Genomic DNA, 25,986 nt, shown 5'->3' with positions numbered 1-25,986 from the left:
AGAAACCTAACGGTGCAACATGTACAGTGGCCACGGCTGAAGGTTGTGGACAATGGCCACGGCTGAAGGCCATGACTAGTGGGCCACAAAGAAACCTAATGGTGCAACATGTACAGCGCCCATGGCCGAGAGCCATGCTTAGTGGGCCCCAAAGAAACTATAGTATAACAAAATCCATGAAATTCATTAAAAAAACTTTAGTTAGGAGAGAGTTAAGATGATCAGATTTAAAGTGAAAAATACATAGCAACAAAACCTTTGAAATTCAGTGAAAAATAACCTTGGTTAAGAGAGAGTTAAGGTGATCAGATTTAATGTAACAAAACCCCTTAAATTCCAAAATCGCGTTTGAAGCAAGTCCACCTTAACTATGCAGCTCCTTTTGTGCAGACTATGAACACAGGGATGACATCACTGATGACATCACTAATTACATCATATGTGGCATCACCGATGACATCACTGATTGCATCACTAATTACATCATGCATTACCCTGGGGTAATACCGGGGTAAAAGAAAAGGGCTTAAAAAGCTATTTGGAGGAGGAAAAAGGATGCAATTGCATGAGGCTTGAGGTGGGGAGGGGGAATGAGGATGCTATGTGAAATTGGAGAGTTACAGGTCGTGTGTGGTGTCAGTTACAGTTTGGGATTATCAGGAATTCCGGGGGACTCTCACAAGATTACTGTGGCTACAATGGAAGACACGCTTGGAAAAGAAAATGTGTCACATTAACAAATGAGTGAAAGGGACTAATGGGGGAGGGTCGGGGAGGGAAAAAGCAGCTGAGAGGAGTGGGAGGACCATGGAAAGAGGGGAGGGCACTTGGTGAGCGCTGGAGAGGACTGAAAAGAGTTCTTGAGTTTCAAACATTTTCGGATTATCGGTGGAATACTGGGGGAATCCCACGGGCATAGGTAGTTCATTGTTGTTATATTTGTAGTTAATTGCCGCTATCGGGGGAATATCGGGGAAATCCCACAGGATTGGAAAAAAAAGGAAGATTTAGACATGCAGTGATCACATCTACTAGACAGGGGGTAATGGATATTTGTGCCACTGGCCATGGCCAAAGGTCATGGCTAGTGTGCCCCAAAGAAACATATTGGTGCAACCTGTACAGTGGCCATGGCTAAAGAGCATGGCTAGTGGGCACCAAAGAAACCTATTGGTATAACATGTACACTCGGCCATGGCTAGTTGGCCCCAAAGCAACATGTTGCTGCAACATGTACAGTGGGCATGGCTGAAGGCCAGGCCTAGTGCGCACCAAAGAAACGTATTGATGCAATATGTACAGTGGTGACAGCCGAAGATCATGGTCACTGGTCATGGCAGTGTACAGTGGCCCCCAAAGAAACGTATTGGGCACCATGTACAGTGTCCCCCAAAGAAAAGTATTTGTACAACAAGTACAGTGGCCAAGGACAAATGCCATGGCCACTGGCCATGGCCAAAGAACATGGCTATTGGGCCCCAAACTAAACTATAGCATAACAAAGCCCTTGAAATTCTGTGAAAAATCCTTTGTTGAGAGATAGTTAAGGTGATCAGATGTAATGCAACAAAAACCTTGAAATTCTGCACTTTCATTTGAAGCAAGTCCACCTTAACCTTGTGCCCCCTGTTGCTCAGCATATGACCACAATGATGACATCACTGATGACATCACTAATTACATGATACATGACGTTCACTGTTGATATCACTGATGGCATCACTAATGCCATCAGACACATCATTGATGAGATCGAGAATTACATCATATATGACATTATTGATTATATAAGTTAGAATGTATTTGTTGATCAGTTTTAATACATATTTTAATTTAATACACTTAATAACAACAACATGGCATGGAACAATACAGTCATAAGTATCATATGGTTACATGTGGAGCATTAATTTGTAGTACTCATCAACTCACAAAAATTAAAATAATAAAATGTAACAAATATTTTGAATTTCATATATTAGTAAGCAATTACAATACTTAATTGCAGAGAAAGTACCTGATGCCGCTAAATCTATTTTGGGTATTTCAAAGATAACATAATAAGTAGAATTAGTAGTAAAAATAATAGATACAAGTAGAAACTTATTTAATAATATGTGTAATAAAAATAGTCAATGTTCACACCTCAATTTACAATTCTTCTTACCATAACACCATCACATGAACACATTTTTTTCTAGATGTCTAGTTTTATAAAAAATAATCTCATATCAAAGAAAGTATGTGCCCATGTGCATTGTGATAGTATAGAATCTACGCATTCAAAGTTTTGTTAATTTCCCAAAATAATCTGTTGCTTATACTACATAATTCCGTTTATAGAAAAGGAATATAGTGTCAAGGAGTTCCCCCCTTCTCACCTGGATCCGATGTTTGCCGGTGTCTTCGATCGCTGCTTTCTTGCGAACGCTCCTGGTCTTGAACAGCGCTGCTCGAGTCTCGTCTGGTTCCAAGTTGCGTTTAGTTCCGGGATCACAGAGTCCAGGAATCCGGGAGACTGGAAAGGCTAGAAATGTTCGGAACCAGGAAGGGGAAAAGGGGCAGGAGTGGGTAATTGCACTGGGACAAAGGAAATAATACTGCGAGCTATGAACACACGTCTGGGCTACTCTGCAATTGCATTGAGACGCGCGGAGCCACGGAAGGCGTGGTCTATAAATAGATCACGCCGCGTTCAGCGCATGGAGCTAGCAAGGGCTTCAGCTCTGGACGGCCATGTTTATAAGTAGTACGGAATGTAAGCCCCGTTGAGACAAGGACCAGGAGGTCCAAAAGGGGCGTGATCTGAAGTTCATGACAGCATGCCTCCTCCGAAGGCCTTTCCCTCCAGGTTTGCCTGGGTGTATTAGGTGAAATCTTCTGAGCAACCGAGGAGCCTTGATATTTGAAATAGGTTCCCAGGTCCTTTCGCTAGGAGCATATCCTTTCCACTCCACTTGGTATTGAAGATGGCCCCGCTTATACCTGGAGTCACAAATCCGGGACACCTGATATTCCAGTTGGTTGTCAAACAGTAGAGGAGGTGGTCTACTGGATTTTCGAGAGGATTGGATGTAGGGTTTCAATAGGGATGTGTGAAAAACTGGATGAATGAAGTAGTTTTGAAGACAACCACACTCGGTCACCGACCGTATAGGAAGGACCTGGTCTTCTCTTGGAATCTGCATACCTCTTGGTCTGTAATCTGGCTTTCTCTAAGTGTTCTTTAGCCTCCCGGTGAATGTTGATAAGAGTTTCGATCCAGGAGTCAACAGTAGGTACTGGTGTAGGGTAAGGAAGAACAGAGGGTAAGACCGATGGATGGAACCCCTGGCTACAATAAAAGGGGCTGGTCTGAAGCGCTGAGTGTTCGGAGTTGTTGTAAGCGAATTCCGCAACGGGTATCAGGAGAGACCAGTCATCCTGGACCTTGGTGGCGAAACATCGGATATATTGTTCCAGGGTCTGATTTGCACGTTCTGTGGCTCCGTTGGTAAGGGGGTGATATCCTGAAGAAAGGGCACGTTGGATTCCTAGTACCCGACAGAGGTGTTTCCAGAATTGTGAAATGTATTGGGGACCCCGGTCAGATATGATCTTGGAAGGAAGCCCATGTAGTCGGAATATGTGTTCCAGAAATATTCCAGCTAGCTCTGAAGAGGAGGGTAGTTTCATCAGTGGCGTAAAATGGGCCATATGGGTAAACAGATCTATGGTAACCATGATGGTAGTATATCCTCGGGAAGGTGGTAACTCCACTATGAAGTCTGTAGCGATGATTTCCCATGGTTTAGAGGGTAGAGTGGGCATGCAGAAGAAGACCCGCTGGTCTTTTGTTATCATGTTTATTTTGGGCACAGGTTATACAAGCCTGGATGTATTGCTGCACGTCAGACTTCATTTTAGGCCACCAGAACTGTCTCTGTATAAGACGGAGGGTGTTGGTGATACCTCGGTGCCCGGAATGGAGTGTGTCATGACAAAGGTTTATTATTTTTTGCTGTAACTTCCGTGTAGGAATGAGTACTGCTTTGTCCTTGAATAAGTAGCCTTCCTTGGCTCTTAATTTCCAGAGATTTCGTGTTGAAATGTCCTTCCATAATTCAGAGGATTGAGTTTGCGATCAGACTTCTTCCAGGAGATCAACTGCTTGGGCTAAGAAGATCGTGGGAGAGAACATTTTAGGAAATGCCTTATCTTCAGTGGTCACGTAGTCAGGGCGGCGAGACAAGTCGTCAGCAATCAGGTTCTGTGATCCAGGGACATGGGTAATGTGGAACTGATACTGGGCAAAAAAGTAGGCCCAACGTGCCTGACGACTGTTCCTGCACTCCAGTGACTGTAGAATCTGAAGGTTTCGATGATCAGTACGGACTTGGACAGGATGTCTGGCTCCCAGAAGTAGGTGTCGCCATTCAGTGAAGACTTGGCGAATGGCTAAGAGTTCCTTTTCCAGGACGGAGTAGTGCATTTCACTAGAAGTTAAGGTTCTTGACAGATAAGCAACGGGGTGTTCCAAATAGTCCTCCATCTTCTGCTTCAACACTGCTCCTATAGCGTAATTAGAGGCATCCGTTTCCACTAAAAAGGGTCGACTTGTATCGGGTTGAGCCAAAATGGGAGCTTGTGTGAACTCAGTCTTTAAATGCTGGAATGCAGTTTCTTGTAATGTTGACAAGACAAATGGGGTGTCCTTCTTTAGCAGAGCCACTATGGGTTGTACAATCTCGGAAAAGGTGGCTATGAACTTCCGGTAGAAATTGGCTAGTCCTAGGAAGGATTGGATTTGTTTCACGGACGTGGGAGTAGGCCAGGCGAGAATGGCCTTTACTTTTGAAGGGTCCATGCCAATCCCCTCTGGACTAAGGATAAATCCCAGATAGTGCACAGAGGTAACGTGAAACAAACATTTTTCAGGCTTGGCTAAGAGGTGATGTTCCCGGAGTCTTTGTAGAACTGCCTTAACATGTCCTTCATGCTTCAGAGGGTCCTTGGAAAAAATCAATATGTCGTCCATATAGACAATGACGAAGAGAAACAGCATGTCAGAGAACACCATATCCGTAAAACGTTGGAATACTGCTGGGGCATTGGCTAGTCCAAAGGGCATGACCAGGTACTCGTAGTGGCCAAAGGGTGTTCTAAAGGCGGTCTTCCACTTGTCTCCTTCCCGGATACGGATCAAATGGTAGGCACCCCTGAGATCCAATTTGGTGAATATTACGGCTCCTCTCACAGCTTCCAGGATATCCGAGATCAGGGGCAGTGGGTACCGATCCTTGAGGGTGCATTGATTTAAGCCTCTATAGTCGAAGCAAGGTCTGAGTTCCTTGGTATCCTTCTTTGGAACGAAGAACAATGAAGCACCCGCTTGAGATTTCCAGGGTCTTATGGTGCCGTTTTCAAGATTAGTGTCTAGGTATTCCCGAAGGGCCTTTTTCTCAGGTTCGGAAAGAATGAACATTCTGCCGAAAGGAATTACAGCTGAGGGATCCGTATCTATGGCACAGTCTTCGGGCCTGCGAGGGGGTAAGGCCTGGACTATGGCAGTAGAAAATACATCAGCATATCCCTGATAGGCCTCTGGAACTTGTATGATATTGGAAACCATGAGTGGTGTTTCTTGGTCTCTTGGTGTTTTTTTAGTTGTTACCGAGGAGGGATCCAGAGATAGACAGTGGGACATACAGAACTCTGAGCCCAGGAATAATGATCCTGCTGTCCAATTGATATACAGATTGTGCTTTTGTAACCAGGGCATACCCAAAACCATGGGGTAAAGGGCTGATTTAATGATGTTGAATATAATCCGCTCTTGATGATGGTTTATGGAAAGTTGGATCTCTTTAGTATGCAGGCTTATGGGTCCTGAAGAGAAGGGTCTTCCGTCAATTGCTTCCACCGGCTGCATGGTGTTTCGTGTCTCGTACGGAATATGATGACTAACAACCCAGTCTTGATCAATGAAAATTCCCATAGCTCCGCAGTCCACCAAGGCCAGAATGGGATAGGTCTTGTCTTTGGAGGGCGACAGGAAGGCCTGTAATATCACCAAACTGTTTTGTCCAGGAGAGTTCAAGGATGGAATTGATGTGGAGCAAACATCTCTCTCCCGAATCTCTGCTCCATTTAAGATCGGGAGCTGGCGTTTCTCGAACGCCAAGGAGGTGCCAGAGGACATTCCCTGACCAAATGTTTGTCTGAAGCACAATACATACACAAACCCGTATGGATCCTTCCTAATCTTTCTTGAGGTGATATGGGTCCACGAAAGGCTCCAATTTGCATGGGTTCAGGTTCTGTGGCTGGACTTGGGTTTGCGTCCGTTCTGGCTGTGCTGTCGAAGGACGTCTTGGGTGAGTTTCCCTTGGATTTCTTCCTTTCAGCCTTCCTTTCCTGGATGCGAAAATCTATTTGCAAGGCCAGGTCCATTAGTGCTTGGAATTAATTTGGTCTGGCCACCCTAGCCAGTTCATCCTTGATCTCATCGTTAGGCCTCTCCTAAACAGGGTAAAACTAACCTCAGAGGACCAGTCTGCTTCCTTAGCCAACTGTTTAAATCTGGTCACATAAGTGAGCATATCTTGGGAGCCCTGTTGAAAGTCCAGCAAGCGTTCTTGGGCAGTATAGACCTGCTCTGGACGGTCAAACATGCCTTTAAGGGCCTGTATGAACCCATCGTAGTCATCTAGGAGGGCATCACCGGAGTTAACAAGGGGTGTTGCCCAAGTTAAGGCGTTGCCGGAAAGGTGGGATATGATGAAACCCACTTTAGCCCTAGGAGTCGAGAAATAATAGGGCTTAAAGGTAAAGTGGACCAGGCAAGAATCCAGGAATCCGCGAAGTGTTTTTGCCGAACCATCATACTTGTCAACAATACCGCCCAACAGGACACCCTCCTTTGTAGCAGAATCCCGGGAGAAGACCAATTGTTTGAGCGCAGCGTTTTCCGCCTTAAGATTTTGAACCTCGGTTGATAATTCTTGCATGCGTTGCATTAAGTCCTGCACGGCGGCTTCCATCTCGTTTTTAGGTTCGATCGGGTGGCGTCTCAAACTGTCAAGGAGTTCCCCCCTTCTCACCTGGATCCGATGGTTGCCGGTGTCTTCGATCGCTGCTTTCTTGCGAACGCTCCTGGTCTTGAACAGCGCTGCTCGAGTCTCGTCTGGTTCCAGGTTGCGTTTACTTCTGGGATCGCGGAGTCCAGGAATCCGGGAGACTGGAAAGGCTAGAAATGCTCGGGAACCAGAAAGGGGAAAAGGGACAGGAGTGGGTAATTGCACTGGGACAAAGGAAATAATACCGCGAGCTACGAACACACGTCTGGGCTACTCTGCAATAGCATTGAGACACGCGGAGACGCGGAAGGCGTGGTCTATAAATAGATCACGCCGCGTTCAACGCATGAGCGAGCAAGGGCTTCAGCTCTGGATGGCCATGTTGGAAGTAGTACGGAATGTAAGCCCCGTTGAGACAAGGACCAGGAGGTCCAAAAGGGGCGTGATCTGAAGTTCATGACATATAGATTAGAAAGTAAATATTTAATTATAGACATAGCAGCTGCATTGCTAATATTCTTAGTGATTTCTTTTGAAATTAAACAATGAATTTGTATTAAAATATAAAAGATTTCCTCCCAAAGTCCATAAATGTGTATATAATATTATTCATTGTAATAATGTCGGTATCTACTTACAATTGTATACCGTATGTTACATTTAAAGAAACAAGGAAAGACTACAATGTACTGGGTAAGTATGTCCACTGGCCATGGCCGAAGGCCTGGCTTTTGGATCCCAACACAACCGTGTCAAGGGGCCTTGAAGAAAGGCCGTAGCAACTGGCCATGGCTATTGTGCCCAAAAGAAGTCTAGTTGTGTGGCCACGGCCAAAGGCCATGGCTAGTGGGCCTGTTTATGAAACCTATTGGAGCAATATGTAGAGTGGTCATGACCAAAGGCCATAGCTAGTGGGATCGGAAGAAAGCTATTGGGGCAACATGTAAAGGGGCCACGTCCGAAGGCGGGGGCCAATGTTTATGTGTGAAGGCCATCGCTGGTGAGCGGGAAAGAAAGGCAGTGTTTTAAAAATACAGTGCCAGTGAGGGGAGTGCCAGGGCCAGTGGCCAAAGGCGGTGGCCACCTAGTGGGTCCAAAAGAAACGTTTTGGGGGATCATGTCAGTGGCCTGTAAAATAAACTGGCTTCTTGACTTCCCACATCTGCTGAATCTCAAGGGTTTTGTTGCTTTAAATCTCCTCAATTTAACTGCACTTTAATTAAGTTTTTTTCAGTGAATATATATATGGAGAGTGTGTGAGAGAGAGAAAGAGAGAGAGAGAGAGAGAAAGAGAAAGAAAGAGAGAGACAAATAGAGAACCATGACAGACAAATAATGCAGAGCAGGTTTTGGAACTTGCTATGCAGTGGTGGGCAAAATCCTTGTTGCTTAGGTTTACCAGTCAGACCCTCCAGCTTATGGCGATTTTGCGATCCCGCAAAATGCAGCAAAAACGGCCGTTTTGTGCAAAATGCTGCAAAAACGGCCGTTTTGTGCAAAAACAGCACTTTAAAAAAAAAAAGTATTTATCTGCAAAAATTACAGTTAAAAAAAAAAATACTCAGGGTGCCAGGTTCTCAACTTTTTTTTTCCGCAAGAAATGAAATGCGCCAACACATCTCCTCACTTGTGCCCAAAAATAAGAGCAGCCAGATCCACAAGGAACGCATGAATGGGCCATTTTATATGCGCACCCATTCAGATGCCCTTTTTCACCTCCTTGATCAAATAAAGTGGCGTTTCTCCCAATTTAAAATCGCATCACTCATTTTCAAGCAAGTTGCACTTTTAAATGTGCAGAAATTGTAGGAAACCCTACGCGCACGGGATGTAGGGGTGCCACTGCATGACAGGATCTTTCCTGACCCTATCATGCATTTCTTTTAAGGTATGAACCGCTGCTGTGTCGCTTGCATTTCAGTTCCTCAAACAGGATAAAAATGCATTTTTTGGGTCGCATTTTACAGTGGCAGGCCCCTGAAGGGCCTGTCCCTGTGAAAGGCACTGGGAGCTTGCAGAACACTGTTGGGAGAGCAATTCTATTCAAGGTACTACCCATTTTGATGGCAAAAATCGATTGAATGGTACAATTTGACCTATTTCGTCCAGTACTATTTGATCAATTTTTATAAATACCGAACATGTGTTGCGGGGGTGTCGCCCGCTCCCTAAATTCAGTATTATTTGGGTTAGGAGGTTGCAGGGGTGTTCCCCACTTCCTCAAAATTGGAGGCGGGGACAGAAAAAAAAGAAAATAACGAAAAAGGGACCCTGCGGAGTCGGATCCGACTCGCGTTAGAGGGACGAATTTCACAACGCAGGGTTGCGGGGGAAGCGGCAGCGACCAAGTAGTTAAGTAGGGGAGGGGGGTGGTGGTGAAAGGTACATTTTGGGTTGTTTGGCTGAAGTGCTAATCAATTTGCAGAGAAATGGACTACGGTCAATTCCACCGCAAATATTTACACTTCGGTCAAAGAACCCAGCATATTTGCTTGAATAAAATAAAACACTCTTGGGAATTGTAAACCAAGCTCAAACTACTTGTGTACTCTGTCATCCTTGTATTGGTCTACTAGTTCAAACCCTTCGGTATTTCTGTCAGATTGACCTGTAGAACTAGGGACGTTAAAACAGGTACCCCTTCTTTTTTGCATATATTAGGCATGCGTAACCTGAAGTTAACAGTGAAAATTCCACAACTGTTTTACTCACTTGAATCCTGCATAACCTTCATATCTATGAATTACATTTTCCAGGTGTAAGTGTAATTTACCCCAATTCCCCTGACCTATGTTTGTCATACCGGCGCTGTCTTTGCTCCATCTCTCTTCGCCCATTCTTTTGTCCTTTCCCCATGCACAACCTCAAGACACCCTGCAGTGCTCTGAGACCACTGTAGGGGTGAACGGTGCCTTATAAAAGCTTAGTAACATAACTCATGACTGAAAAAGCTCCTTGTTAGGTTAAATTCTAACATGGAAGTCGAGCACCTGGTTTTCCGTGCTAGATTTTTTATTTATTTTATTTTATTGTGCATTTGTGAGGCATTTATGCATCAAGTAAAGTCTGTTTCAAAGCGCCCACAGGACAACAGGGCGGCAACTTGGGAAGGAAAAGCAAATATAACAATGAAAGATAGAGGCAGACCTACAAGGCCTTGTGAGCATTCAGAACGTGCAAGTGCAGACAGAGAGAGAGAAGGGATGAGGGAGTGGGGGGTATGTGCTAGGAGTACCACAGAGGGAAGTGCTAGGGAGTAGGAAGCTTGTAAGTGATTTGGTGAGCGGTCAACTGCCAATAAAATAAGTAAGTACAGGCCTGTGGTGGCATGGGTCAGTGGGCGCCAAGACAAGTGATGAGAACGGGCGGAGGCTGAAGGATATTGGGTGTGGGAGGCCAGGACCCATTAGGACACATAAGGGCCCTGGTCCCCAATCTCAGGATAAGTGGGGTTAACAGAGGAGGGAACGAGGGAGGAGATGAAAAGGAAGGTATTCAGGAGCTTACAGAATTTGAGAAGATCCGGCTCAAGGCTCGAGGAAGGGGGAGGCTGTTCCATAGGAGGGAGCCTGCCAAGGAAAGAGATTGGCCACCAGCTCGCTGTTTAGAGAAGCGCTAGACACACAGAGAGTTGGTGCCTGAGGAACATAGAGATCTGGAGGGAGAGTATTTAGTGAGAGCCAGTTGTAGATAGCATGGTCCCCGGCCCCAGACAGCCTTACGGATGATGCAGAGCGATTTGAATTTGATCCTTGCAGAAATCCAATCGGGAGCCAGTGAAGAGATTATAGGGCTTGAGAGATGCGGTCCCTGGGCTTGAGGCCAAGGGTAAGTCTCACAGCTTCATTCTGGATTAGCTTGAGGGGTTGTACAGAAGAAGAGGGTAGATTGTCTCGGGAGGATAGCGCAGGGGCAACGTGCTCGTCGTGGAAGCAAGACGTCACAGAGCACTACAGGTTCGATCCCCGGGTCTGTGCTTAAAAACCTCTGGGTATTAAGCGTGTTATAAATAACCTATCATATCATCTCATGAAGAAAGAGAGAACCAGTGCTCTAGAGACAATGATCTTCTGGGGGAAAGTGAGTAAAGGAAGGATTCTTTTGGGGAGGTGTAGTTTAATGTGGGCCTTCATGGCAAGGTCCTGAATGTGGGGGAGAAGGAAAGAGAGGGGTTGACGATGACTCCAAGGTTTCTGGCTTCAGATGAAGAAGTGGGAGAGCCTATAGAAGATGGCCAGAGTGAGGGGAAGAAAGAGGGAGCAGGAATCCCAATTGGAAGGATCTCAGTCTTGCTGGCATTGAGACAGAGATCATTGGAGGTACACCTGGACTGGATGGCCGATAGACAGTCAGGAATGATGGAGGAAGTAAAAAGGGGATCAGAGTTAAGTTTGAAGAAGTGTCATCTGCATAACACTGGAAGTTGGGGGAGAAGGTGGAAATTAGGTGTGAAAGCAGAGGAAGAAAGGTTGGAGTCCTGGGGGACGTCACAGGTGGATATAGAGGAGGGGGAGAAGAATGACCTGGGATGGATGGTCATTGAAGAAGTAGATCAGCCAATATCCAATACCAAAGTGAATCGTAAATGCCTCCGGCCATGTGAGTGCATGGCCGGAAGCAAGATTTCTATGGAACCTCCCTGCCTTTCCCCTGTGCATAAAATGTATGGTTTCCATAGAAATGCATAGCATCTTCGCCCACATTTAACTGTGTGTGCGTGGAGATGCGCTTGCACTTATGAGGCGGAGCCGACGTGGGTGGCGGGATCGTAAAAGGGGACACGGTCCCAACTCCTCCTCACAAATGCACCAAAACATGTGTAAAACCTTTTAGGAACCTTTTTTTACCCTTTATGTGCAAATACTGCACTGTCCTAGGTAGGCCCCAGAAGGTTTATAGTCATTGCATCGAATGCAATAGCATTGAAGGCCATTCCAGAGGAAAAACGCATCGAAAAAAAAGCATTTCCTTTTTTTTATGAGGGGTCCCCCCCAAACCTCCCTTTTTAACCTTTAAAACCCATTTTAATACAACAAAACCCTTTACCTTTTAAAAGAAAAGCATTTGGTGCTTTTTTTCTAATGCTTTTTTTCCTCTGGTATAGCATTCGATTCGATGCTATTACATTCGATGTAATGACCAGATACCGCCCCAGAACGATAGTTATCAAATAAAGAGTGAAGATTTAAGGAGTAGAGTTTAACTATCAAACTCCTTATTGTGCATTATTAGAAACATACAATTAGATTAAAACGTTAAAACGTTAGACAACATCTTCCACTAAGTTAATACCCTATTTAAAAACACTAATGCAAAAGTTGCAATGACGCTCTGAATCCGATATTAAAATAATTTATCACAGAGCATCAACTGGCACGGAAACCTCAATTCCCCTGATTAATAAAGGGAGAAGCGGGCTGGCAATGCTGTGCCGGCTCTTTCCAAACCGTGCACATCTTGGCAAACAGGGAAGAAACCCTGGAGGAAATGACGTGCAGGAAATACAAATACCCCAAATAAATATTGCTGGCTCAATGGGACGGGTGAAATAAAGCGCCCGGGGAAACAATGTCATTACTGCACACCTTTTCTATGGATTAGCGCTGTCCCAGATCGCATACATTGTTGTACAGAATTTAGAAAGTGCCATTTTTTTGATACACGTACTGCTAGTTTAGTCGTGGTGTCATAGGTGTGAGTGTAGGGCCGGCGCGGATGCTTTTGTAGTGTTGCAGTAGGGGCCTTTTTGGTCGTGTTCACAGAGACCGCGCCACAGACTTAGCAAAGAGTCCCGAACAACTCACAGTCTTTCTTTTCTTTCCATCTTAAAATCGCTACCCTTATTCGCATATTTGTTTCATTGAAATTATGTTTTACTTCTTCCTTTATTATGTCCCTTCCTTGTTTGTTTCTTTGCTACTTTATTTTATTTGATTCTTTTTTCTCTCATGAGTTTATTTATTTTCCTTCTTTCTTTCTTTCTCTCTTTCTTTCTTTCTTTCTTTCTTTCTTTCTTTCTTTCTTTCTTTCTTTCTTTCTTTCTTTCTTTCTTTCTTTCTTTCATTATTTCTTTTGTTCTTTCTTTGTTTCTGTCTTTCTTTGTTTCTTTTGTTCTTTCTTTGTTTCTGTCTTTCTTTGTTTCTTTCTTCTTTACCTCCTATTCCTTCTCTTTTACCTTTTCTCGCCTTACCTCTTTCTTTCCTCTTTTCTTTCTTATGTCCTTCTTTCCTTCTATTCTACCTCTTTTTTCTTTCCTTTTCTCTTCTCATATTTCTTTCTTTCGTTCTTTCTTCCTTTCCGATTCTTAATGTTCTCGTCTTACCATCTATCTGTCTTTCATGCTTTCATCCCCTTTCCTCCTTTCTTTCTTTGCTTCATTCCTTCTTTTTTCTCTTTCTTTCCTTTTCTTTCTTTCTTTCTTTTTTCCTTTCTTTCTTATTTTGTCTTTCTTTCCTGTCTGCCTCTCCTTCTTTCTTTCTTTTTGATGGAAGGGAAACAATAAATGGAAAGAAAGGGACAGGTTGGCCCAGGCTCTGTGCTAGGGGCACGATTCACACTACGGCCTCCCCATTTCCACTATCAACTATTAGCTGCAGGTGACGTGATTAGTGGCTTGTGTGTGTCTAAGGTGAAAAAAACCTCTGCAAAGGTAAGTATGTACAAAATAAGATCAATGCAATATAAATCGTGTGTGACATTGTGTAATGTATGCGAAACCAGCAAGACCGAAATTCGTTTGTTAGATATGCCCCTGATTCAAAATGGATTTATAAGCAACACTTTTGTCTGAGCCTGCATTCAAATTCTCATGGGGGTATCGAAATGATGCATCAAAATGTGTGTTTTCCTAATGTTTGCAGTTATCCGTTTGAAATGAACCTGCCAGAACCAAACAACATGACAGGACAATGAATGTGCCCTTTGTGGTCTCCGGCTGTGTGCCCTTGTGTGTAAAGCGTAATCAAGTAGTTTGCTGGTTTCGATGTGTGGTTTAGCGCAGTGTTCTTGTTGCATCCACAGGTCCTCCAGTTAATGTTACTTGCAATATTTTTATCAACAGTTTCGGCTCAGTCACGGAGACCACCATGGTAAGTGCTGCTGCGGCGCCGCCGATGGCGGCCTGCAGAAAGTCATGTGATGTATGCCCTGAACGCTACCTGTCATTTTTCTTTTTCTATTTATTGTTCAACTTGTAGGTCCACCTGTAAATGTTACCTGCAACATATTTATCAACAGCTTTGGTTCAATTGCAGAAACTACAATGGTGAGTGGGAGCATTGACGCCATCTTGTGAAGTAGTGCAGCGTGCATTATGTGTCCATTAACCACCTGACATCTCGATTGTAAAAATAAAAGTGTTATGTTTTGGTTATTCAATCTTAGACAATAGTCAACAGCAAAAATAATAAGAGCACAATGTCATTTTTCCAGAATTTGATGGAAAGTATAGTGTGTCGATATGGGTTGATTAGCAGTATGAGATAGTCAATTTCATTTGTTATGTATTTATTGTATAGTGTTAGACTCCTATCAAAATTTCATCGAAAGATCTGAGATATTTTTTTATTTTTTATTTATTTAATGTGATTTAGTCTGAGAAAAACTCAAACTTTACACATATTATACAGAAAAATAAAACAAAGACTATACAATATATTTTGCAATTACATTACATCTGTGAGATATAGAGTAACATTGAACGGATCATGAAACTAATATATATCATATATATGTAGACGATGCCATGTTAGCCTACGCGTATGGTTGCTTTCTAACTACTGTGACTGACATTATTTAGCTACTCATCTGCAAGTACAGAATATAACCAATTTTTTTAGTAAATAAAGAAAGATTTGCAGGCTATGTGATAACCATCAGTACAGTCTTTGCTGGAAAATGTAGCCAACACCCGAAAACATTGTGATATTCTTTTTCAAATGGTTTGTGTGCCTAATCCTGCTTCCTCGTCACAGTCTTTACTTTGTGAGGTGCATTTGCACCCTGCGAACATGCACCCCGGTGTGTTGATTTCAAATAAAAAACAATTTCTCCTTAAGGAAGATCTCGAATGCCGTTCTGCCCAGTGATCCTCTTAATGTCCCTCTGTTTTCCTTAATCTTCTTGTTGGTGGTCTTCCTCGGGCATAGGCATGGGGGGATAGCTCAGGGGCAACGTGCTCGCCTTGGAAGCAAGCCGACACAGAGCACCAAAGGTTTGATCCCCGGGTCCGCGCTTAGAAACCTCTGGGTGTTAAGTGCGTTATAAATAACCTATCATATCATATGAGGCCTGATTTGCAACGTGTTTCTGAATGTGATTACACCATTGAACATTTTTTTCGTAAATCATGCCCGTCATCATTTATTATATTGTTCACTAAAGACCTATATTCTGCTGGGTAAGGTTTTTGGGTCCAGGATTTGAAGGCCTATAAATGAATATCTCTTATTGGAACACAAGGCATTACGATTTTACATTTAGGTATGGGATTCTGGTCCCTATCGCCCTGGTGCCTTTGCCTCCAGAACCTCAGCTCTCGGCGGTTGTAAGACAGGGGTCGCTGAGTCCTTGCGGGGATTGCAGTTAGGTCTTGTCACTACTGCTGGGTATCTCAGGTTGTGGAAAAAGATCTTGCCTAGGCTTTGTAGGCATGCCCTTTCTCAACACCAAACAGTGTTCTATAACACAACAGATGATATATAGTAGCAAGTCATACCTGGGTGTTCTCTGCAAGCTGTGCAATAAAACAGAAAAAAACAGTTAACTCCTAATCATGAGCATGCATTGCTCACATGCCATGATGAGTGTCTCACCTTAAAATCAAAGTGTCATAATTTATCCCATTCATGAGTTTGGTAATGATATTCCAACTCTACATTGATCCCTCCTGATGACGTAGCAGCAATGTGGAGCTATATTGGACAATTGCACTCAGTCTTCTAGTTTACATTAGTTGGCATAATGATACTTACATTATTTCTTTTGATGTTCTCCTCATTTCATTACTTTTTCAAAGAAACAAGTTGACGCTAAATACTGTCCCTCAGGAGCCCTCTGCTCATCTGCCTCCAACCTTCTGCGAGGGAGCCGGTTCTCCAAGCAGAGATTTGGTGGGAGATCCTTATCCTCAGCAGGTGCCTCCCTATGGAATAGCCTCCCTGCCGCCCTACGTCTTGAGACGGATCTCCTGAAATCCCAGAAACTCATCAAGACTTTCCTCTTCTCCTCTTTATTCTCTCTCCCTCTACCCTGCTAACCTAGTTCTCTGTCCTTTCCCTCTCTCCCTCCTATGCCTTACAGCCTGCTGACTGGCCGCCTGCTGTACCTCAGAGTCTCACTGGTCCCCGGGAACCCCTGCCACTCCTCTCTCGCATTTACCCCAGGGCCCAACACCCCACCCACACTCAACGCACTGCAAAATTAACTCAAGAGTGTGGCTCTCGCTGCACTTACCCCAGTCTCCACCGACCGGGTGCTCTTAACCTTCCCCTCCATGTTACCCTCTGTGCACTTGCTCGATCCGTATGCACCACGCCTGAAGATCGACTGTCTGTTTCTCCCCTGTCTTCACCCCTAATTTGTACTGTTAAAATTGCAGAATCGCCGTCAGGCCTATTTGCTATATCCCATACTGTTAAATGTATTGTAATCACTTACCCTGCCTGTGCAGACTATTATCGTCTCAGATTTCAAGGGCCCTGAGCAACTGTTGTTTTTTCCCCGTGTTCGCACCCTCCTTGAGTGCTTTGAAACACTTTGACTTTGTGTAGGCGCTATATAAATAAACAATACCATACCATACCATACCATACCATGCTGTTTGGATAATAGAGAAGCAGGCATTACATTCAGAGCATTTTGGTCCCCTCGCAACCCTTCTCGGGACTTATGCAGAGGAAGTCATCTCTGCATCTTGTGTATTGGTAGGCCTAGGTCCTGTGTCACGTTTCTTCTGGTTATCTTTCCTCAGAATCTATTCAATTATGGGAGCATCTGTTTTAAGAGCAAGGATGGGGCTTTGTGGTGGAAGCCTGACTCGGTCACAAGTTTCCAAATGTGCAGACATCTACTACAGGGGCACACACTACAAAAGATATTAGGTACATTGCCTTTCTTCTCAGTAAATTAAGGGTGTCTGGTTTGCCATTTGTACCTTCTCTGTGTGCTATGATTGCCTATTTATGGGGGATTGGCAGATTAATGTTCAGAAGAATTTATCGCAGATTCCTTGACCATTTTGCTTCATATATATATGGAGGGTGGATTTAGGGAAACAATTATTGCAGAGGGGTTAAGGGGAGTTGGGAGGGGTCTCCCCCCGAATATATAGGTGGCAAAATCACCCTGTCAAAAAATCAACCAATTCTCCTACGACCAAATAAGTTTGATGTAGCCCTCTAAACCGAACATGGCACATTGATTCTCTCTGTACATGTTTACCTAGTGATCCTGTGGTTGTTATTAAGCAATTTTGTCACCCTTTGATATTCCTTGGGCGGTTCTTTCAGAGGCACTGCATTTGTGATAACTCAAAGTCACGCGTTTCTCACATAGTGCCTCCAGCCTTTTCAATTTTCGACGTGGGTCTCCCTGACCCTTTAGCCATGCCTTTCATCCTACACTAACCAAGTAACCTTCTTCAGGCATCACATACAAGGTATCTTGGATTATTTTCAACATTGGATCCCTTTTTGTATGCTTTCCTTTCAGTTTGGTTAAAGGGCACTTAATCACATTTCTTGGTTGTAGCATTGCGTCCTTACATTGATTTACAAGGTTCTTTTTCTCTAAGTAATTCATTTCTTGTTCTCGTACTTCGAGGACTATTTGACAAGAGCTCCCTCTCTGCCAGATTTTCACATTCATGAGGATTAGTTGTGTCTTTTGGGGATCACCAGGCATGTCCTTTCCTTAATTTGGCAACATTTAGTGTGTGGATCCATATGGAAATGCCTACTGTTTTTGACGATGGTGCCCTGTTGATACCCTCTCTTGTAGACTCTGTGTTATCTACAGTTCAACTCTGTACCGTCATGGAATGTTATTGCAAAGGAAGGACTGAGGCAATAGCGTGGTCATGACTTGACTCCATCTCAAAAGACTTCATTTCCCAGCATGCTACTCTTGCTCCTCACAATCCATAAGAAGCTTCATACATCCATTATGCATAGGCCACTTTGACATATTGCTCGGTTAGTCAATTTAGGAGTGTTGAAGGTACGTTTGGCCTTTTGATAGGACATACTGAAGGGACAGCTATTTGTGTAAACAATGCGACACATCAAAGTCATATGCATTGTATGCATATCCACCAAGAAAGAACAATGCAGACACATGCTGGAGACACTAACAAGGATTATACAAACAATCCACCAGAGAGATAGAGGCCCAGCAGAGAGGAATGAAGCTAGTGAACCTGAGGGACTAAAGCTTAGAGCAATTTGTGGTCAAAGGAAGGCACGAAGGCACAACTATCGGACCTATAAGGCCAAAACAGATGAGGAGGACAACGGCAGCAGCAGTTTGCTGACCTTGATGGTTAAACAATAGCTGGCCCGCTTAGCAATCGCAGCAGTGACCGACTCAGCAATGGGAACAGTCTATAGGCAGATGGACATAAATAAGTCCTTCCGAGATCACTGTCAGCAACTATATATGCAGGGACCCCAACAAGTATAGGCATAGATCGAGGAAACCATGTAACGGATAAGACTGCTGAGACTTGCCCCCGAGAAAGCTCGGGTCCTGAATGCACATATCATCCTAAGCAGAAAAAGGTCCTGCTGTCCCTGGGCAGGACTTAATGCACCTTAACTGGGACATGGTTTAGGCACTTTGAGACTACTACGGTGGTAAGCTGGCGCAGTATTAAATCATAATAGTATAGTAATAATGTACAGGAAGTAATGGCAACTGTATTTGCGCTGCCGACAGAAAAGACCCCCTAAATGGCCAAGCTCCCAAGTACATTTGACAAGATCTACAGATGTATTTTTCACAATAAACTGTTGAAGGTTGTCCAATTGTCCTCTGAGGCAAGCATGCTCCCGGCAACCATGAGATGCTGATATAGAGGTGGAACCGAAGCAAGGACCCAGTGAATTGCATGTCGTATCGTCCATTATTAAAGTAAAACTAAGATATTAAGATAATATGTGCTTTCTTGGCAAATAGGTTACAGGCTGTGATCACAACTGGATCCGGTTCATACCAGGGAGAAAGAACACATGAAGCTGCATCCAATTTACAACATCTAAAACACACAGAAGCGTGGGGCAATATGCAGTAGCCTAATTAGATGCTCTGAAAGCATTTGATTCCATTGGTTGAGGCCGGATGTTCACTGCTTTGAGCTAGTATAGTATAGGTGAAGACTTCCTTCTCTGGATATGTCTACTTTACGAAGCCCTGAAGAAAAGTGTCACAACACGACGTATTATGACTAACTTGTGGGAAGCGCGATGTGGAACCTGCCAGGGATGCACACACTCCCTGACTCTGTTGGCACTAGCAGTCATACGACTGGTGTGTCTACAGGAAGTAATGGGAATAAACGCATCATTTCATTTGATGCAGATAAGATATTTTTATATATGAACTACGCCGAGGGGAGGGGCCTGCCTCACATCCTAGAAGTCTTGGACAACTTTGGTTGGAAGACAGGGCTCTTAATCAATTTTGAAAAATGTTAGATGCTCCCTGCGTGGCATTAGTGAAAACCAGTGGCCCAGATCTACCAAGGATGCCACTGAACTGGGAAACGATCTCCTTTCCGAAACCTGAGAATCAAAATACATCATGACCCACACACCACAGATCGGGCCAACAAACCAAGGGCACATGACAGTGAGGCTTTGTCCAAAACTCACCCTCACCCTTGTGGGACAGATGCACTCTCCATGGTGGTTGCTTTGTCATGACTATTATGCCATTTCCCAAGCATAACATATAACATCCCTAAATGTATCTTCATGATACTGCATGCTATGGTAGGGCAACTACTGTGGGTTTGTGGGCTGGCCTGGGAAATGGCGGACCCGACAGCTGGGAAAACTTTGGTGCCTGTATGAAAGATCTGGCTTACAGGACCCTGATTTTTCACTCTCATTTATAGCCCCGGAGTGGATACTGCTGGTAGGGGCAATTCAACTACACAGGCTGAAGGAAATACTTGGATTCGAGTGAACCCCCGAGCTGTTTCTGCTAGGAAACTATGTCTGACAGTGCACCCTCCCAGAAAGGGGTACTGGGCCTCATTACAACCCTGGGGTTGGACCATGGTGCTCTGAGCACCATGGTCCATGCCGGATTCCGCCATGGTGGATGGCGGATTTACCGCCCCATTCCAAGGTTGGCGGGGTGGTAAATCCTCATTCACCATGGCCCCTTCCCTATTCCCATTTTTTGCCCATAGGGCTCAATGGGAATGGGGAAGGCGCTAATTACGGCACCGTAAATTACGGTGCCGTAATTAGCACCAAGGTCCCTTAGCGGGTTGGACTTTAACGCCTGCAAAAAGCAGGCGTTAAAGTGTGAATCGGGTGTTAAGGGTTTAACGGCGCCGCAGACTTTTACGGCACCGTTAACCCCTTAACGCCAGGGTTGTAATGAGGCCCACTGTGTAGCCTTAATCGTCGAACATACCACTAGGGGTTCCAGGGTTGTCCAACTCCAAGCCCCGAGGGCCGGATACATGTCGGGTTTGTTAGACAGAGAAGCACTGCTGAATAATTTGGCAATTGATTGAAGACTGGGAAGTGACAGGACTGGGCCTGAGGGGAAATCTCTTTGAGGGAAGCCTACTGAGGCCATTTTTTGAAATGACGAACATACACAAACAACCGCTGGAGCAATTCATGACACAGTTGGGATAAACAGGTGGAAACAGTGGACCCTGGCAATCGAACATATTGGTGGCATACATGTATTATTTTGGGGATGGAGATAGAGGGTTAGGAAGGACTGGCAGATAGACCTGGGTCAACAACTGGAATACACACAATGGATTAGGGCATGTATGTACATAAACAAGGTATCGAACATCACACAGAGCAGACCTATTCAATACAACCTTATACACACATCATAGCTTGGCCCAGAAAGATCGGTCAAAATGTACCCGTCTGTCCCTTACCCATCCTGTAGCTGCTAGGGCAATGAATGCTATACTACATAAGCTGTGTGACTGCCCTGTGCTGCAACCCTTGATTGGGCCTTGATGGAAAGCAGGGGTGTTGCTAGATCTGGAAAAGACCTTGGCTACATTAATGTCGGAACTGTCAGGACTGGGGGCTAGCTAGTCTTTTGGTTGTAGCTCCTCAGATTCTATCTGGGGCTAGAACCAAAAGACCAGGGGCTATAGCCCCCTCAGTCCCCCCCTAGCAACGCCTCTGACGGAAAGTGTGCATGATATGAGAGCCACACGGATGTGCCTGCTAGGGATATGTACTAGAGAAAAGTCCCACAGACATATTGGCATATTTGTAGATCTTAATTTCATACTGGTGAAAAGAAGGGTGGTTCAGGGCCTGGAAAAAACATAGGGAGCAGAGACTGATGAAATTGGCAAAGTAACATGGTAATCTACAGTAGAGTTGGCTGCCATGACTAAAACCAGGCAAAGTGGAGGGAACACTCGGGATCAGGGATCTATACAATGAAACTGAATATTACAGAGACTTTTGCACTCCTCTAATGGTAGCACCATGGATATTTCACACGGCTGACCAGAGGATCAATAGAAGACCTAAGGAAATTGCATAATGAGGCACTGAGGGCAGTGATGGGTATACACTGAGTGAGGAGACAGATAATAGTATGGTGTAATGTAATGTAATTCGTCATTTGTACAGCGCCTTTTCCCATTGGTATGGTCTCAAAGCACTATAGGAGAACGCCCTTGGGGGACTGAAGTCCAGGGTATGAGAGATTGTCCGGGGTATGAGAAATTCATCAGAGGAGTTTAGAATGCGTGTGTGTATTTTGGCCAATACAAAAGAGTATAGGAGTAGCCAAGATCCTACTAGAGACCCATATCGAGCTGGGATATGGATGGATGCTGTGAGATTGTCTGGAGGGTATGCGAGTGCAGAAGAGAGAACAAGAGAGATAGATGAACGACCCATGCTTCTGTATAGTTCTGCGGATGGAGTGGCAGGAGCAATGGGGTACTGAGGGAGAGTGTTTTTTGGGGCATATTTTATTATTGAATGTTCACAGAAAGCTTCTACGGATAAGAAATATACAACTTGGTCTACAGGCGAGCACTTATAATGTACTCAGATCCAGGGGTGAGGCCATCGGCCTTGGGGACCATTCATATTTGTATTACACCGTGCAAATTTCAAAAAGGAAACATACGAGAATTCACAGGGGAACCCCCCTGGTATTACCCAAATTGACCTTTTACAATTGACCTTTTGCACAATTGACCTAATTATAGTAGTCCTAATTGACCTTCTGCACAATTGACCTTTATATCATTTTAGTTATTTTATGTATGTATTGGGTTGGTTTTTGATTATAAATAATATAAGGGGATTGTGTGGGGAGTTTCAGGGGATTTTGGATTGAGTGAGGGCTTGCGGGGGGTTTCCCCCCGCATATATGTCCTAATTGACCTTCCAAATTAGGTCAATTCTCCGGAGGTCAATTCTCCCGAGGTCAATTGTGAAAAGGTCAATTAGTATACAACCTCCCCCCTACACAGTGGGTGTGGCTGCACCTCCCAAAGTAAGGACTGTGGATAGGTAGAGCAAAACCTGTAGTAATGCAGATCGCAGGTAAGTCATCGAATCGTGACCCTATCCGAGGGATTCTATTGTGTCTGGTGGTTTTTAGACAGAGGTGTCGACTTCAGGACAAGACATGGCACAACGCTAGCTTGGCAAGATGGCATTCAATGATATGTTTATGCATGACATGTTGTGCCGCTAACATAATTTCTCCACCACTTCAAGGACATTCACTCATTGCGTTTTACTGTTTTCCCAGTATGTGAATGTCTTCATGTCCGACATCCATCCATCCAATCATCCATCCATCCATCGTCATGGGGAGAAGACGAGTGGGACTTTGGAGTCTGGCTACAGAAAGTATGAAGGGTTCTGTTCTTCCGCTCTTGTATTTCTGGTCTAACAACTTCTTGTGAAGACGCTTGTGTAACTATTTGATTTACTATGTATTGTATGGCTAGCTATGTGTTCACCCACCGATGAATATTGCTCTACATGATCAGTGTCGCAAATACTGGCATCGGCTACTAGTCTTTCGGAATATGCTCGAAAGTATACAAGCAAAGTCAAACACCTTTCAAAAATGTTTTTTTATAAAAGAGCCATAATTAGCTTGCAGAAAGAAAATGCCATTGTTGTTTCAGTATAAAATGTGTAGATTTCAGTATTTGTGTATGGTCGGTGTTTTTTATGTCGCGCCTACTTGTAGTGTCTCCGCACTGCAATGGCACAAGGAAACAACACAGAGGCCAAAGATAATATCGAGGATGGAGACGACATTTTAAAAAAAGCATGACAATCCTTTTGGGTATTAGATTGTGGTACCATTGCGCAACCCTCAAAATCCATGTGCGGGGGAGCGAATGCTGTTTGCACATTCGGAATTGCATCAGCACCAGTAGAAACGCGTTTGCACTGCACTTACACTGGTCTTAATGCAATCTGTGCATGTGTGCACTGCATTTGTGCATTTGCGACCATTGTACCGTAATCCTAAACAAAATGTTTAGATTTTGCCATATGCCTCCCTGGGACTCAAGGGACACATGCAGTGAGCTGTTCGAATTTTTGAGGCCTTCTTGTGGGTGGTAGATAATGTTTTGAATTCCTGTGTAAACAGGCAGAACAAAATACAAGTGAGTACAGGCTACCCCACCCTTTAACACAATTAGGTATAGGTAGGGAACAGCAGCGTGACGGAAGTAATTACTCTGTCATTACAAAACAGGCGATAGTCTAGATCTGGTAAACAAAAATGTATTCATAGTTTGACAAAAACACCAATTTTAAAAACAACACATGAATCAAAATTTAACAGCATTTCTAATGAGTTCAAGTCATTTAAACACAATGGGACTAGGGACACAATGATGTGGTGAGGTTAGTAGTTGGAGTGACTTGGTGTGTTGTACTCTTTATCAGCACACTTCAAAAAGTCCAGGGACAGATGTTTCCTGGCCAGCGGGTAGTATGTCTGGGATCTCAAAATTGGGGGCTTCATTGTTCCAGAGCAGGGGCACTTTCACCTGCAGTGACATGCCTCCTCTGCTCTATTCCTATGCCTGTTGGCACTGACCTTACATTTCTTCGCGGGGTCTGGTGAGGACCCTGGCTCTATGTGTATCCTGAAGCTTTCCCTTAAAAGACTCAACTGTGAAAGAAAAACATTTACCCTTCCCAGTCCCTTAAAACACACTTCTTAAACTTCTGGAAATTACTATACACCGGGATATTCCATTGGCTGCATGAAAATCGTTATTGACCTCCTCTCAACCAATCAGAATGTTCAGATTGCAGTCAATACCAGTAGTTATTGACTGCACTCTAAACATTCCCTGTGTTTTCAGAAGCACACAGGGAAGCAACAACGCCATTTCCAGGCAAGATTTTGCTTCAACAAGACACTTCCTGTCTGAGAGGACCTTTTTTTCCTGCAGCATGCTAATTAACACAAGGAAGAGAAAGAGAAAACCATTGCTTTCACTTTCTTATAGAGAAACCATTTACTTTTACATGATACCTAATGCATGCTGCTAATATTAAGCCTATTCCTGTTCCACCAAGTTGAAAGTTAAATGCTTAACTTGAAGAGAACCATGTTATTTAAATACTACAGAATAAAACCGCATTTAATTTACTAAATCCGTTGGTCCATTTACTTTACCCACTTTTAAAGCACAATTTTTTACTTCCGCACAAAATCCCCAAAACATGTATTGCTACTATCACCATATGCTAATACCTAATAGACCTTGGGAGGGGTCAGCATCTCTTGGGATAATTACCCTTGCCCAAATTATGGCCCTCAGCTTCGTATCGGGCCATAACTTGATTTCCGGTCATTATCCTGTGATAACAACCCTTCCCTCAGTCTATAAGGCTGTATTATATACAACACTTTGTTCATAGAGATTTGAACTTCACTCACAGTTCCAGTAGAAGTCAGTAGTGAAAAGAATTTACTGCAGCGGTTATGATTTTGTCATCTATTGAAAAAAATATAATATTTCTTTGAACCATGACAACGGTTTTGCTGATCTCCACCCTGTGCTTAGTCTCTAGTCATGAGAGTGCATTCTATTGCGTGTTGAGTTTAAGAGTATTACACAACACTATTTGAGTCCTTTAGGGTATGAAAAAGAGCCCTGAATCAAATATGAATGTTAGATTCTTTACTTATGGTGGGAGAGCGCACGTGTGTGTGTGCGCACATTTGTGTGACTGTGTGTCTGCGCGGTTATGTGTGCAGCTCCCCTTCATCACCAAATCATTGCAAGATCAAGTTGCAGTTTTGAGACCAAACCATAAACAATTCCTTTTACTGAGAAATCTAGCCAGGAATTAAATCATAAGAACATTAGAAGGTTGACAAGACTCATTAGATGATTACGCTGCAGTTGTAATGGTGGCGGGCAATGGGAGCCACCTGTTAAAAAAGAGGGGGGATGTGGTTGGTGACATTTTTATCACCAGCATTCAATTGCCAGCCTCTTTATAAAGTCTGTTTCCTTTAAAAAAGAAAATAAATCAGCACCCCAGATGGAGGCGCAGGGTGCTAATAGGGATCATCCCACATTCAGGGGCATGCAAGGACAGTGACATCACTCAGGACCTTGCTCTCCTCGGGCCTACTTTAGGCTTGGGCTCGTGCACGGCTACTGCCCCTGAACATGGGGGGATAATTGGGGTGTGTG

General features: G+C 44.0%; 1 protein-coding gene across 6 annotated transcripts in view; it reads left to right on the top strand.

Annotated features, from left to right (window-relative positions):
- Positions 1 to 25,986, top strand: part of GLRA2 (glycine receptor alpha 2) — a 979,311-nt gene that overhangs the window by 143,114 nt on the left and 810,211 nt on the right. The window contains exons 3-5 of one of the 6 annotated variants that reach the window (XM_069637069.1): positions 14,119 to 14,146; positions 14,255 to 14,322; positions 23,052 to 23,152. In XM_069637069.1, coding sequence (XP_069493170.1) covers positions 14,119 to 14,146; positions 14,255 to 14,322; positions 23,052 to 23,152 — 197 coding nt within the window. Of the gene's footprint in view, positions 1 to 14,078; positions 14,147 to 14,254; positions 14,323 to 23,051; positions 23,153 to 25,986 lie in introns of all 6 variants that reach the window. The other 5 variants (XM_069637073.1, XM_069637074.1, XM_069637070.1 and 2 more) reach the window with 5 other exon arrangements.

Source organism: Ambystoma mexicanum, chromosome 7p (genome assembly GCF_040938575.1).
Source record: "Ambystoma mexicanum isolate Mex_15411 chromosome 7p, UKY_AmexF1_1, whole genome shotgun sequence".
Taxonomy (NCBI): Eukaryota; Metazoa; Chordata; class Amphibia; order Caudata; family Ambystomatidae; genus Ambystoma; species Ambystoma mexicanum.
This window is presented reverse-complemented; position numbering and strand designations above follow the sequence as displayed.